The 16,036-nt window shown below is 44.2% G+C and overlaps 1 protein-coding gene across 7 annotated transcripts in view; it reads left to right on the top strand.

Annotated features, from left to right (window-relative positions):
* SH3KBP1 (SH3 domain containing kinase binding protein 1) overlaps nucleotides 1-16,036 on the top strand; it is a 315,550-nt gene that overhangs the window by 83,234 nt on the left and 216,280 nt on the right. Inside the window, exon 1 of one of the 7 annotated variants that reach the window (XM_057496049.1) lies at nucleotides 3,005-3,152. The exons of the other annotated variants lie outside the window; for them this stretch is intronic. Within the exon in view, the coding sequence (XP_057352032.1) occupies nucleotides 3,099-3,152 (54 nt within the window). The 5' untranslated portion in view covers nucleotides 3,005-3,098. Of the gene's footprint in view, nucleotides 1-3,004; nucleotides 3,153-16,036 lie in introns of those variants that run through there. 7 annotated transcript variants of the gene reach the window in all.

Here is a 16,036-nt window from a genome sequence, read left to right as displayed (position 1 = left end):
TTGTGATGAGACACCGATTCCACAGTGGCGTTTGGCGGGCCACCCCTTTCACAGGACCACCTTTCCCTTTCTTGGTAACGTAGGCTCTCCAGCAACTGGCTTTCTAACATTTCTTAAATCTTACTATTAATCTTTTCCCCTGAGACCATGCAGGCGGATGAGACACCAGGTGCAGATCTTCCCAGCATTTCTCAATATGTTGGGTCCCTTTGAAAAAGTGCAGTCTTTCTTCCAAACTAAGTATTAGCCATCCTTATTGCATTTCTGACTTTCTTTATGCCAGCTCCTTACGTTGTCTAAGTGTTTAAAAAAAATAAGGGAAACCCTGAATCAGAAAAAAAAGTTCCTTCTCTTCCTTTTTTGAAAGTTATACAGTGAGAGAGACCTTGTGCCTGGTTACGTTAACGTTTTGCCTCAGGGAAGGTCCGAGTGGAAAGCAAGAAGTGTTCACTGTGGTCGGGATAAGAGATTTCTCACATAGTTCCGTTTACACATTTTGGGTGCCTGTGTCCCTTGCTGAGCCTGAAGTCTCTGGAGGACAGTGGGTGTGGGTGAGAATCTGCTCTGACTCTCCCACCCCAGCCTCGATGACACAGGTGATCTGCAGGAGAAGCTGGTGTCCTTCCTGGAGGAGAAAGGTCAGACCAGTTTAGTGGGTGTCCACTGAGGGTCTAGACATGTCCCAGTGCTGTGCTAGGGTATAGCCTGGTGGGGCAGCCAGACCCAGAGATGAACTTTCCAACCCACTGTGCACACCCCTAGGCTAAGGGAGCCTAAAAGGGGGAGGCTTAAGAGCCTGGGCAGACAGGGAGGACTAGATCGGGGGAAGAGGAGGGTGAGAGGACTTAGGAAGCGGGTGCACTGTGAGCAGAGGCCCAGGGGAAACAGATTGCTAAGGGTCTGGAAGGAAGCCTCGCCAGTGAGTGAAATGGGAAGTGGTGTGTGGGGGGGTGACAGGGACCTTGCGTGCCTTTCTAAGGAACTTGGACTCCAGAGGTAAATGGGAAGCATTGAAGGAAGGATTTTAAGCAGAGGTGTGCTGCCGTCAGATGTGAACGGAGGACGAGTTCCTTTAACTGCTGACTTTTCCTGAATCAGCATTTGCACCCGTGTAGCTTTTTTTAAAGTTTTTTTTTTAGATCTAGCTTGCATTCCATAGAATTCAGTCATTTGAAGGCCCCATTGAATGGTTTTTAGTATATTTAGAGTCATGTAAGCATCACCCCCAAATTTTCGAACATGTCCATTACCCCCGAAAGAAACCTCGTGCCCGTTTGCAGTCACTATCCATTTCCATGCCTGGCCCAATCCAACCACTCATGTTTGTAATTTCTCCCTTTTAACATTAACATTTCTTTAACGGTTTCTGTGAGTGTATTATTAATTTCAAGGAATCGCTTTGCCTAAATGCAAACTCCTGCTCTTGGCTGCCCAGCTATTGCTTAGCCCGTCCTTGTCAGCAGGGCTTTAGATTGGATAGAACAGAAACCTGGCTGTTTGTTATCTCACAGAATTGGGAGGCTACAGGTAGGGTGGACCCTGAGGGCAGGATGATCAGCTGCGTAGTGTGACATCAGAGACCTGTGCTCTTGCTGTTTCTCCTCCATGGCATTGTTCTGGCAGTAGCTTCACCCAAGGGCTGGCTTCTCTGGGGCTGTCGGGTGGTTGTGGGGCCCCCTCTGCTTCCTTGTGCACAGCTGGTATGGAGGAGTTCTCCCCTGCAGTCTGATTGGGTGAGGTTAGTTCCTATTGCCCATCTTGATCCAATGATTGGCTTAGAATTAATTAGGCTGCCCCCTGGAGCTGTGCATTGGCCCTGCGTGGGGAGGCAGGCACCCGTGACTGGTAGTGGGCTCTGCTGGGACAGGGGGAGCCACTCTGCTGGGCAGGCTTGTGAGTGATGATAATACATGAGCATTTTGGAAAGCTGACTGTACCTTTCCGTCTCTGAAAAGTATTGAGTCTGATCTCACAGTCCAGGACTTGATCAAAATTTGCCCAGGAGGTACACTGAAGTTTACCTGTGGACAATGAGATGGTGTAGGTTATAGTGGGAATGATGGTAACAATAACTTATTGGGAAATAAATGATTTAGTCTCATTAGAAAAGCCTGTTTGCTTTAGGATAGAAATGTTTAAATATATGGCTAGTAGCAAGTAATAGGAAATCATTCTTAACTAGTTATGAAGTTAGCCTCTTGTAATCTCTCCTTGGGGTAAAAATAAAATCCTGTCCCGAACATGTCAGTATTCGAGTTACTATATGAACTTGAAATTAGCAAAAATTGACTTCTTTTCAAGTGCAATTCACACTTCAGTGCACCAAGTAGACATTCTGCCAGTTATTTGGACTTTATTAATTTTTTTTAAATTAAAGTATCATTGATATACAATCTTATGATGGTTTCAAATATACAACACAGTGGTTCAGCATTCACTCATATTGTCACGGACTTTATTAAATTTTGCTTTATATGCAGTAAAATCAAGGTAGACCTCTGCTTTGCAGAATAACTTACTTGTGAATTGTGTTCACGTCTGTTTTGGAGTGAGGTCTGTCCTCATGTAAGTAGTGAGCGTTGCTGATGTAGCCCTTAGTGGTGAGAACGGATGTTGCAGGAAGCCAGCCCCATGTGCCCTTTGCTTCCCGTGCGTGTCCCCTCCTGGAGGCTGGGTGGGGGTGTTTCAGCTGTCTCAAACCATCTCCATTTTGCTCTTACTGCAGCCTTTGCGGTTCTCCAGCTCTCTTCCCTCTGATGTTGGTTACAACTCCTTCCTAATTGGGTGGCTCTTCCTCTTTCTCCTCCTCAGTCATAAAGGTTCCACACTCTCAAGTGCCAGAGACTGGATTAATTTGAAAAATGAGTTTCACTTGATTTGTGACAGAAATAAGTGAAGAGAATTAAAAAAAAAAAAAAACCACCCAGTGCGAATGTGTAGTGGGAGGGGCAGGAGGGTTGGGTATGGGACAGGATGCTTAGAATAATTCTGCTGCCAAGTGAATCAGAGAGACTTGCAGTTCTCGGCAAGCACGGAGCACACTCCTGCCCCGAGTTCAGGCACAGTCAGCCTGAAATCACCCTTGCGTACTCCACAGAATGGAGCTTTCTGCAGCCCAGGGCCCGGGTGCTGCAGATGCCTCTGAGATGACTGTAAGTAGGCCATACCTCTGTTGGGATCATTATTATGTCTGCATCTTTTGTAGCCTTTTGCCCGACTACTTTGTAGGCCGGGAGGCAGGCATGTTGGGGAATTTGGTCCGGAATGGTGAGCAATACTGTTTTCCACTTGGACCTGGGTTTCAGTTTTCTTGGTTGTAGAAGAAGGGAATTTCCTTCCCCAACCTTCATCTGTGACAGAGGTGGCTTGGGGCTGAACCCATTTTGTAGTGGCATTTATAAGGATTTGAACTGCCCTGTCATCTGGTGCGATGGCTCTTTCCTTCTCCGGACCGCTACTGGTGAGTTTTTTCCAGGGGGACAGGGCACACAGCCCCAGCCAGCTAAGCCTCCTGCAGGCCGCCCTCTCATCACTGAAGGGTCCCTATTAAGTGGGAGGGGTGGCAGGTAACATTTCTGAGGCAGCTGACAGGTTTGGGAGTCTGGGAGGGAGGCAGGTGTGGAATCCAACTTTCCTGTGATGGGAAGGAAGGAAGAATGAGATAGGAGGTGGGACAGAAAGGCAGCGTGGGCTCTGTTCAGAGCATTGCCGCGTTGCTAGGTGCCAGTTGAGGTGTCAGGCAAAGCTCAAATCCTCCCTTAGCCAATCGTAGCCTTGGGCCACTAACAAAAATTTCTCCTTGTCTTCCTTTTCTTAACTGGAAGCTGCTATCATTGCCCCTCACGGGATTGCTGATTGTTTGAAGTAGTGGCTCTGAAAGCTCTGGCCCTTGGCAGCTCTTGCCAAGGATGTGGTTTGCCTCCTCACCCCCTCTTCCTTACCGGGCTGCTGTGCCATCAATGTGCACAGTGTGCTGGGCTCTGTGAAATGCCACCCAGGCGGCTGTCCCTGGCTCGTTGCAGGGCACCCTTTGTGGCCAGCAAGTTCTCTTGGTTGGTGCCGTAGATTTGATGTCGGGGTCAGCGAGTCGGCCTTGTTCAGGCCCGCAGCTCCAGGTTGCCCTTTTAGTCATGGCCAGGTGACCCCCCCCAGGAGCAAGGAGGTCCTGGGCAGAAGGTGTGGGTGGGTCATGCTATCTCTTGTAGAGCCCTGTGAGTTAAAGATAGTGGTGACTGGGGACCCACGTCAGGAGGCTGTGTTTGGAGTCCTAGGGTGAGAGTGATAATTCAGAAGAGCCATTTCTGGTTCAGCTTTGAATTTCCAAGGTACAAATACCTATACTGAGCTGGTCCAAGGGAGAAGAAAAAGGAAAAGTAAACCTTGACGACAGCCGCTCAGCAGTTCATCTGATTCTTGTTGCAGAAGGAGGCATAGGGCAGTGTCATGGTGACTCTCCATCCGGTTGTTTCAGTTAACCTGCTCATGGATTTAGGCAACCACCATGCACATCGATCACTTCCCAGTTGCCTTTCCACCAACATGTGTGTGTGTGTGTGTTTAGGGGACTTTCTAGTGCCTGTTAATTAGTTTTACCATGTGCTTTATATTTGCTAACTGTGAGTCAGTTGCTAATAATAGTGTTCCCTTGTCAGTCACAAGTTCTCCCATCTCATGCCCCCATTGAATTCCTTGTATTTCATCTCATATTTAGGTTAAAATTGCCTCTACCAGGCAAGACTCCTCAATAACTGTATCCCTGAGCTCTAAAACAGTGCTCATTTTTATCATTGATTTTGGAGACATCATATCATCTTTATACTTTGTTTTGTGTATGATGATCTAAGACTACCTTTTATCTTAACCCACATCCACATCTTGTATCACAGTGTACCAGCCTTCAGTAACTGTCTGTTGTTCTTCACTGAAATCATTTTCTTTCTCACTACCAGCGGCACGTTGTGTGTTCTGGCCTGTGCCTACCTTTCCAGCCTCATTGCAGCCACCCTCCCATTTGGCCTCCACCTTCCATCACACCAGCATCCTGGCTGCTCCAGCTCCTGCTGAATCCTTTTCTGCCACTGGGCCCAGTCACTTGCTGTGTCCACTCCTGGGAGGGCCCTTTGTTTACCTCTTGCTTGGCTGGCTTGCTTCACTTTCAGGTGTTTCTCAGAGGAGCCCTCCTGGGCCATGTTATCTGAAGGGACTTCCTCCATCTTAAGTTTCCTTTCTGCCTTCCTGTCACATCACTGTATCTATTTCTTGCAGAGCACTTATATCACAGCCTGTAAGTCCCTTGTTGACTTATTGATTACTTGGTACTTGCTGTCTCCCCAATTAGAATTTTAGCCCCAGGATGGGAAGAGGCCTTGTCTGTCTTATTCCACTATATCCCCAGCCCCTAATTTAGTTCTAGACACACAGTAGATGCTCAATAAAATTTGTCGAATGAGTAGAGGCTTTAGATGATGAGTATAGAGGACGACTTTTAGGTTTGTGACTGCAAGGTGATAAAGACAGGCCCATATTTTCTGTGCTGCGCCCTTCCTGCCCCATCTGCCTGCCACTGCTCTGGGACTTTGGGAGCACCCCAGACCCCAGAGCCCTGTTTCCCTTTCCTGGCAAGCCTGTGGTTGGTACCCAGAGTAACCTTCTGTTTTAAGTATCATTTTTGTTCTCAAAATGAAAACCACTTGTTGTCAAAATGATTTGCTTAAAATAAATGCTTATTTCTTCACTGAGGCCTTCCTCCCCTTCTGCCTTTCCCCACCTCCTGCCAAGAATTATGGGAAAACCCTCTTATCTTGGAAAGTGGTTTTCCCTCTGGTCAGAATCCAAAGCTGGATGATTTATCACCCAGTGTGCTAGGCAATAGCTCTTGCCTGCCCTGCTGTTCTCAAATGTTAGTGATTTGTTCTCCTAAGGGCCTTGAAAGGGTTACTTGATGGGGGCTCAGACTCACACTGTTCCTTTTTGTATATTTCCTTTAAGCGTCCTTCCTACAGGTAAAGAACCTAGCCAGGGCGTCACATAAATGGCGGCAGGAGTGGGGGCAGTGTCTCAGTAGTGCTCTGTGGTGGGCTGTTTGCCAGCTCCACTGACACCTTACACCAACTCCAGGGGAGGTGAAGATATTGCCCCCATTTTAGAAATGGTGAAGTGGAGGCTCATAGAGGTTAGGTAGGTTGTAACCAGCCAGGATCAGAACTCAGGTTTCTCTGGCTTCCAAATCCATGTATCATTTATTGATGTACTCAATGTTTCTCAGATTTTTTTGACCATATCCTGCAGTTAGAATCACCTGGCAACTTAGTATACATGTACATATATGTACACATACATGTAATGGCAGTGAGTTCCCTGAAACAGTGATTGCCTTCACTGTGTGTGATGTGCTCATATTCTCCATTCCACTTAAAAAGTGTTGGTCAGCATATAGCAGGATCCCCTTCTTTATTTAAGGCTGAATGATATTCCATTGTATGTGTATGCCACTGCTTCTTTATCCATTCATCCACCAATGAGCATTTAGGCTGTTTACATATGTTGATTGCCAGGGGCTGGGGAAGAGGGGAAAATTTCAGTGGGTAAACATTTCAGTTATGCGACATGCATACATTCTAGAGATCTGCTGTACAACCTGGTACCTACACTTAACAGTACTGTATTGTATACTTACAACATTATTAAGAAGGTAGATCTCAAGCTAAGTGTTTTTACCAAGATAAAAAGAATGCTGGCGAGGACCTTCTAAATTGGTTGTGTGGCCCAATAGTTGGTGGCAACAGACAGTTTGAAACAGTTTGAAAAACCCCAGCATGAGTGATATATAAAATTATGTTTACTTTATGTGGAGGTTTACATGACATAAGCTAATTTTTCAAATGTTTATGCAAGTATAGCATGCATATATAAAATGCAGCTTGTTCAGTTTTTACAAACTGAACGTTTTTGTGTAACAGGCAACAGATCAAAACCTGCACCATTGATTTAAGCTTCTTTGAATCAAGGCAGGCATGAAGTACAACAGAACTAGTATACTCTTGATTTGTTCTGAATTATGCATCTGCAGCTTATTCGATAGAATCTCTTTTTTTAGAGGTCCATGTTTTGTGTTTCCAGTGATGGGGCCTGACTGGTATTTTAGCTGCAACAATGCACGGAAGGGATGGAACAAGGCTTTCTGTAAGGGCTGTCAGAAATGGGCACAAAGAGGCTGGCCAAGGGCATGCCTGCTAAGATGTGAACGAGGAGGCGGGGAAAGGGCAGGGCCCCACCGTTGGGTATGGAAACTTTCGGGGATGAGATTTATGGTGACAGCAATCCAGACCAATTTTACTGAAATGGGGTAGGAGTTGGAGAGGAGGGGTGGGAATTTGTGATTGGAGTCCCAGGCCCCTAGATGTCAATAAACTTTTGTGTAAAATAAGGAACGTCCGTCTGTCAGAGTGTGTATCGACTTACAGAGGAAATTGTTTTAGCATACTGAATCAAGCTGCTTATTACTTGGCAAAAGACATAAATGCATCTCATTATGAAAGCAAGCTAACGGAACTTGGCTTTCATAATATATGGTTCTGTGAGCTGCCTTGATGGACAGACTACACAATTTGTTGTCATGGGATGTGTGTAGAAATGAAGGGGAGTGGCTACGTTCACATGCTTGGATCAGGGACTTTGGGACGGTAATAAATTCTTTTGTCTTTGCTGATCAGATAAACTCTTACTCATTGTTCATTTTTGTGAAGGAGACTTTGGACTCTTACACATTGGGTATGTGTTTCCCGGCGTCCTTGACCTATAGTGTTCACCGTGGGTTTGTGTTTAGTTCTGCATGTGTTGTGACAGTGTATGTGTAAGAAGAGTCCTGAGACTGTAACAGACATGTTGAACAAGAGGAGGCACGTTGCTGGGGACAGGGCTTGGGTGTATCTGACTTACTGTTCCTTTCTTGGCGTCCACTGTCATGCCAGGGCACTAAATGCCTGCTGAATGAATGGAAGGAGAAAGGAAAAACTCAGAGCCAGCATTTTATAGTGTGTACCATGTGTTTTGCCTCTTTTATCTGATATAGTCATCCTAATGAGCCTGTGAGGTAGGTACTGTTAATTCTTTATCTTTGGAGTGACCTCATGTCCTTGTTTGCTGGGGGACAGACACTTCTGGTGTATGTCTGTTGTCCTAGCATTGACACTGATAGCACCCCCTTTCGCTCTGAAATCTCCTAGTTCATATGATAAATTAGTTTGCTCAGAAATGTCCTGGTTTGGATAGACACATGAGGAAACTGAGGACACAGAGAAGCTGTGTCACTTTCTACTGTCACCCAGGTTAGAAGAGGTAATGCTGGATTCTTTCCTGGGAGTCTAATTTCACACCTGTCACTTGATCACTAAGTTCTGCTCCTCACAACTTGGGCCAAAGAATATGTAGTATCAGAAAAAGCACTCTTGTTCAGGTTCAGTACTGAGCAGACCTACTGCTGTGATGTGTCACTATGGGCTGTACGAGTGTGCCAGGCGAATATCTGCTGAAACCCTAAATGTGCTTTCATTGTGAAATGTGTTAATGCTGTAGCGTGATACTACCGTTCACGGTGCATGGTGCTTCCTGGTGTACAAAATCCTTCCTCCTATGTTATTGTGGTGATGCTCCTTGTACACCTTGTGAGGTGGGTGGTGGTATTTCCATCTTACGAAGGAGGATGGGAGATCAGCAGGATAATGTGCTCACCAGCCAGAAAAGGAGCTGATCCAGGATTCAACTCAGATATTCTATCTCCATGATTGGTGTGTTTTCCATGATACCAGAGACATTCTTACACAGCTATTTGAGGACGGTATTCATGGAAGATTAGGAAGATGTCTGAAGACTCACTACACTTAATACAGGGTTTCTTGGCCTTGGCATTGTTGACATTTGGGGCCGTTTAAGTCTATTGAGGGGGTCTGTGCACCGTAGGCGTTTAGCAGCATCCTTGGCTTCTACCCACTAGACGCCAGTAGCACCCATATCCCTTCCTCCTTCAGTTGTGGCAGTGAAAAATGTCTCTAGACACTGTCAAATGTCCCCTGGGACACATTTGCTCCTGGTTAGGAACCACTGGCCAGAAGAGAAGAGCAGCATTTAAAAGGAGGAAAAAGACAAACTTGAAATGTCAGACCTGTCATTTCCCTTCTCTGTAGTTCCTAAAGCATCAGAAAAACGATCAAAAGACCCACAAAGGAGCGGAAAGGAGAACAAGCAACACGTTTCATATTGAATTTGCTTCCATGGAAGAGCATTGGGGCTTCCAAGGAAGGATAAGATAGCCAGTGTTTTTTTTTTTAATCGCACAATTGAAATGTTTTGTAGAAAAGTTAGAATAGAGATCAGCTGAAATATACACAGAGGAATTCTTTTATCCTATCGTGCACAGATAACCACTGTTCACATTATGCTTTATTTCCTTCTAACCTTTTCCAACATTCATGTACGTGTTTGTATGTCATTTCCAAATAGGGCCTTGCTGCAAATGCTGTTTAAATAAACTTTTCTTAAGCTTAAATATGCTACAGATCTCTTACCATATCTCTGATATAGAGCTACAAAGTTTTTGATATCTGAATAATATTTCATTGTATGGCTACAGTATAATTTATTCACTCAGTTTCCAGTTGTGTATATTCATTTCCAGCTTTTTTTGCTGTTCCATGCAGAACTGTGATGAGGATCCATATATGTGTACCTATGCCCTTTTCACCATTTTTCTTTCCTTAAAGAAATAAGGAAGTTTTAGCATTCACTGAAGAAGACACCTAATTCGTAATGGGCTGAATTATATTTTGATTATGTTACATACATTTGCCCTTTAAAATTATGGGAAATGCATTGATAAAAATTCGATTATGCGTTAAGCTCGCAGAATGGGGCATGGAAAGTTCTTTGGTTTTCTGAATAAGTGATGACTAATAAGAAACTATTTAGGTTTCAGGCCTTGTTCATGAAAACCGTTCTTAGCTGTACCAGGCAACTTCCTGAATAGGAATTACAGCCTGGAAAGATCAGTGAATCTTCCTTTAAGATTAGGTTCACTGTAGAGAATATATTTGTAAATGATTTATCTGATAAGGGATTAACATCCAAAATATATAAAGAGCTCATACAACTGAACACCAAAAAAACCCCTAATAACCCAATTAAAAAATGGGCAGAGGATCTGAACATTTTTCTAAAGAAGAAATTCAGATGGCCAACAGGCACATGAAAAGATGCTCCACATCGCTAATTATCAGGGAAATGCAAATCAAAACCACAATGAGATATCGCCTCACACCAGTAAGGATGGCCACCATCCAAAAGACAAGAAATATCAAGTGTTGGTGAGAATGTGGAGAAATAGGAACCTTCCTACACTGCTGGTGGGAATTTAATTAGGGGCAGTCAACTGTGGAAAGCAGTACGGAAGTTCCTCAGGAAACTAAAAATAGAAATGCCATATGACTCAGTGATTCCATTTCTAGGAATTTACCCAAAGAAAACAAAATCCTGAGTCAAAAAGGTACATGCACCCCTGTGTCTACTGCCACATTATTTACAATAGCCAAGATATGGAAACAACATAAGTGTCCATCAATAGATGAATGGATAAAGAAGATGTGTTATGTATATACAATGGAATATTATTCAGCTATAAAAAATAAATAAATCTTGCCATTCTCAATAACATGGACCTAGAGGGTATTATGCTCAGTGAAGTAACAGGTGGAGAAAGACAAATACCATATAATTTCACTTATTTGTAGAATCTAAAAACAAAACAAAACAAAATGAACAAGATAAAAGTAGACTCACAGATACCAAGACATGACTGGTGGTTACCATGGGGGAGGTGATTGTGGATAAAGGGGCATGAAAATTCTCAATCATAATATAAGTTGGTCATGGGGATGGTAGTACAGCATGGAGAATATAGCCAGTGATTCTGGAACATCTTTCTATATTGTCAGATAGTAACTGCACTTAGTAGGGCTAAGGATTTAATAATATGGATAACTGTTAAACCACTGTGTTCTATACTTGGAACCAATATAAGATTGTGTATCAACTATATACTTCAATAAAAAAAGTTAGATTCACTGATAAGAAATTTAAGCCTATGTTCTCATGGATTCTCATTGCTCACAGATTTTTCTTACATGTGTTTAAAATGATGAAATGATAAACTTGTGGTAAAAACATTCAAATGGTACAGAACAGCTTAAATAAAGTTCCCTACTTTACTCTTTCCTTGTTGTTTTCATTCTCTAGAAATTTTCTGTGCATATACAAACACTAAAAATATACAAAAAATTGAACACAAAGGTTGATCTCATCTATGGGAAGGGCCATGATTGGTTAAGAGGAGATCACAGTCTCTCTAGTGACCATCAGCTTTGGGGGTTCTTGGGGGGATATGTATTTACTAGTTTTCTGCTGGGATTGGCCCCAAACTGGCTTTTTGCTTTTTTAAACCATGGAGTAAGAAGTACATATATAAATGCGGAGACAGTACCCAGGCAGGCAAGTTTCCGGTAATGTTTGCTGGCATGTCTCACTTAGAACTGGGGTGGGTAGGGATGTACCTTCACTACTGAGGCGGTTGCAGTAGTTACTTGGCAGTGGGGCTCTGAAATAGAAGAGTGTGGCATCTGGCACTTGGTACCATGTGCCAAATGTGACATGCGAATGTGTAATATAACAGATGTCACATGCTATTATCCTCTCATAGTCATTGTCGCCCCTCTTATCACTTCCTTAAATCTTTTCTGATGTTTCTCCCCTTCTTCGTCCACTCCATGTTGACACTTTTTGCATTTCCTTTAAAAAAATGATAATTGTCATGACGGCATTTTGGACCTCTTATTGTTTGGTTATCTAATTTTTGACCAGCTCTGTCTCCCTGATGAATTTTGGGCCCACGCTCAATTTCTAGCCCTCATCCCCCTGGCATGGTATTTGGTATATACATGTTTTGCCTGGCTGCTCACTTTAGAATTCTTATTTTGGGGGTGTCCCTGTGCTTGGTAAAGGAGGACCACCCTGGACACCCCCGTTGTTGGCCTCCAGAACAGTGCTCATTAAGGTCCCTGTCATCTCAGTCTTCGCAGCATTGCTTTTATACCTGGGGAGGGGCACAGCAAGGTGCCATCTCTTATTGATTTGGTGTTTGAAGCCATGGAGGATAGAGCATGGCAGACGTTTGAAGATGGTTCCATGAACCCAGTGGGCACAGCAGCTGCCGCAGGCCTGGGTAACAGCGGGAAGGACCTGTGTTTCTGAGAAGTCAGGGGCCTTTCTGACGGGCACTGCCAGTGTTCACTCATGAGTGTTGGCCAGGACTTTTTGACTTGGCCGGGTAAGCCATCCCGAGGATGAGATACAGAGAGGAAAAGCGGGTCTCAGGAAACCTCTCATATGTCAGTGAGGCTGAGATTGGGCCAGCTCTGGGGGTGTACCCCTTTTCTAGTGCTTTAGTCAGCCCTGGGAGGTGGCCCATGAACTTGGGCTCACAGCTGGGGCCCTGCTGATACAATGACCCTGGGCACTTCCTAGGGATGGCCTGGAACCTTAACAGAGTCTTATAAAAGAAACAAACCAAAGAACTTTAATTTATTTTTCTTATTGTTCAAGTTATTTCTTTTATAGCAAATAAAGAGGACTTTTAAGAGGCAGGCAGTGCGATCCAAGGAAAATGGCCTTTGGAGCCAAAGTCTGGGATGGAATGTGGGCTCTGTGACTTTCTCCTTAAGGAGCTGCTGGGAGCTGAACTGTGTCCCCCCCAAGCTCATTTGTTGAAGCCCTAACTTCCAGTCCTCCCGAATGTCGCTGTATATGGCAATAGGGCCTTTAAAGAGGTTAATTGAGTTAAAACGAGGCCATTAGGGTGGGCCCTAATCCAATCTGACAGGCGTCTTTGTAAAAAGAGATTTGGAAGGAGAGAGACACTGGGGGATGTGCGCACAGAGCAAAGGCCTTGTGAGGACACAGTGAGAAGGCGGCCGTCAGCAAGCCCAGGAGAAAGGCCTCGTGAAACCAAACCCACTGATACCTCGAGCTTGGATATCTGCTAGCCTGGGCCGGGAGGAAATGGAGTATTGTTGTTGAAGCCGCCAAGTCTGTGGTATTTGTTATGGCGGCCTTGGTAAACAAATATAGGGGCTTTCAGCAAGTCAGCCACTCCGAGTTGGCTTCCCCCATCCCTACAGAAAGGCCCACAGTGCCTCCCTTTCATAGTACTCACAAGGGGTGCTGGTGGTGGGCCCATTTAATAGGACAGTGGTGGAAACCATGGCCCCTTCCCCCACCCAGGTATTCTGGCCTCAGCCTGACTTGTGGGTTTTCTTGTTGTTGGTAGTTTCCTTTTAAGTCCTTTTCAAACAGGGTTGCAAAGAAGTCTAGGGATCAGAGGAGGTGGGTGCTCATGGGTTTAGCAAGCAATGAAGTATTCTGAGTAATCCCTTTCATCCTTTTAATGTCTTAACATACTGGGGTTCCAGGTACAATTCTATTTAGGACAAGGATTCTGCTGCTAAAATGGGATGAAGGTGACTTTCGGTGTGCTGTAAATACCACACCTGATACCCACTGGATGGGTCTGCCCAGGCTGCCACACCGAAGTGCCACCTGCTGGGGGCTTACACATCAGAAGTGTTCCATTGTTCTGGAGGCTGAAGGCCAAGATCATCGTGTCGGCAGTGTGGGTCCCTTCTGAGGGCTGGGAGGGAGAAACTGTCCCAGGCCTCTCACCTGGGTCCTGGTGGTTTGCTGGCAGCCTTGGCATTCGGTGGCTCTACATACCACCTGGATCTCTGCCTTCAGGTTCACATGGTGTGCTCTCTGTGGGCACATCTCCATGTCCAAATCTTTTCTTTTAAAGGTGTCAGTCATACTGGATGAGGGCCCACTCAAATGACCTCATTTTAACTTGATCATCTGCAAAGACCCTATTTCTAAATAAGGTCACATTTGCAGGTACTGGGGATTAGGACTTTTAACATCTTTTGGGGGGATACAATTCAAGCCATAACACCAATTCTATTGGAACTCAATTTGTCGTGTGTTTACCTCTGCCTACAGTGGGCAGCTTCTCAGGGTATGTCCCCTGGTCTGGTCTGCTGCTCCGGCTTATCGTGCAGGTTTTGGCTCAAAAGTCACCTCCTCCAAGAGGCCTTCCATGGCCACTCTCAAAATAGATTGATTAAATGAATGAAATAGCTGGTAGAGTAAAATTAAAATGTGCTTGAGAATGATGCTGGTATTTTGATCTTACACGTGAGAAGGCTTCTCTCTCCCTCACGTAAATGTTACTTGTAGCTTTTTTGTATACGTTGGCTGTGTCACCATTACAGATGCTTTTTAAATATCATTTTGCCTGTGAATTGAGATGTCGGGCACCTTCCGAATGTCATGATGTTTCCTGTTCTATGTGCAGAGCATGCCAAGAGGACTCAGTTTGTTGAATTTGGATTTTTTTTTTTGCTATGAATCACACTTTGATTATGATTTTAACAATAATTCACAGAGCAAAACTGGCTAGAACCTTTCTCTGAAGGACATGTTGGGTCTAGTAAACCTGTGAGTTTTGATTAAGGGAAGCATTTACTGACTCCAGTTAATCAGATAGTGTTAACTGACCATCGTCTATTTGCTAACCACTCTGCTAGGTGCTGTGTGCATACAGAGGTAGTAGAGGCAATAGTTACAGCCTCCAGCGCCACACAAGTCAAACAGCTGAAAAATATGTAACAATATACACAGATGTGAGAAAGTGTAGTATAGATATTAAGAAGAAAGGAGTGCTCACTGTAGGCCAGAGGCCCAAGAAAGGCTTTGTGGAGGATCCTAGTTTAGCTGGGGCAGCACCTGGAAGGGTAAGAGGTCCAGGAAGAGGCGAGCCTACCAGCCCATGATAACAGTAACATCATATCATTAACTTTGTAATAGTCCCGCTGTATACAGGCAAACCTTGTTTACTTGCACTTCTCTTAATTGCACTTTGCAGACACTGCATTTTTTTTAACAAATTGAAGGCTTGTGGCAACGCTGTGTCCAGCAAGTCTATCTGTGTCATTTTTCCAATAGCATTTGCTCACTTTGAATCTGTATCACATTTTGGTAATTCTTGCAACATTTCAAATGTTTTCATTATTATACTTGTTATGGTGATCTGTGGTCAGTAATCTTTTCTTAAAAGAGGTAGCTCCTATTTTTATTTTAAACTAGCAGTAATCAGGAAAGGAAGAGAAAAATCCCACTTGCAATATCAACACAATTATACCATCCGATAAATTAACAGGAGACAGGTGGCTTTAAAAAAGAAATCTTAACAATTGTGCATGTGGCACATAAAAAGTCTTGAGTAAATAATTAAAGTGATCAGTGATCTTTGATGTTACTGTGGTAGTTGTTTTTTGGTGCCGTGAACTGTTCCCATGTAAGACAGAGAACTTAATTGATAAATGTTGTGCATGTTCTGACTGTCTCACTGACTGGTTATTCCCGTCTCTCTCCCTCACCTCAGGCCTCCCTATTCTGAGGCACAACAATACTGAAATTAGGCCAGTTAACCCTACAATGGCCTGTAAGTGTTCAAGTAAAAGGAGTCCCACATCTCACTTTAAATAAAAAACTAGAAATAATCGAGTTTAGTGCAGAAGGCATGTCAGAAGCCAAGATAGGCTGAAAGCTAGGCCTCTTGCACCAGTTAACCAAGCTGTGGATGCAAAGTTCTTGGATAAAAGTTCTTGAGGGAAATGAAAAGTGCTGCTCCAGTGAACCCACAAGCGATAGGAAAGTGAAACAGTCTTATTGCTAAGATGGAAAAGTTTGAGTGCTCTGGATAGAAGATCAAACCTGCCACAACATTCCCTTAGCCAAAACCTAATCCAGAGCAAGGCTCTGGCTCTCTTCAATTTTATAGAGACTTGAGAGAGGTGAGGAAGCTGCAGAAGAAAAGTGTGAAGCTAGCAGAGGTTGTTTCATGAGGTTTAAGGAAAGAAGATGCCTCCACAACATCAAA

This window comes from Manis pentadactyla, chromosome X, assembly GCF_030020395.1.
Source record: "Manis pentadactyla isolate mManPen7 chromosome X, mManPen7.hap1, whole genome shotgun sequence".
In the NCBI taxonomy this organism is placed as follows: domain Eukaryota; kingdom Metazoa; phylum Chordata; class Mammalia; order Pholidota; family Manidae; genus Manis; species Manis pentadactyla.
Note: the sequence above shows the minus strand (reverse complement) of the source record. Positions and strands in the feature narration are given on the sequence as shown.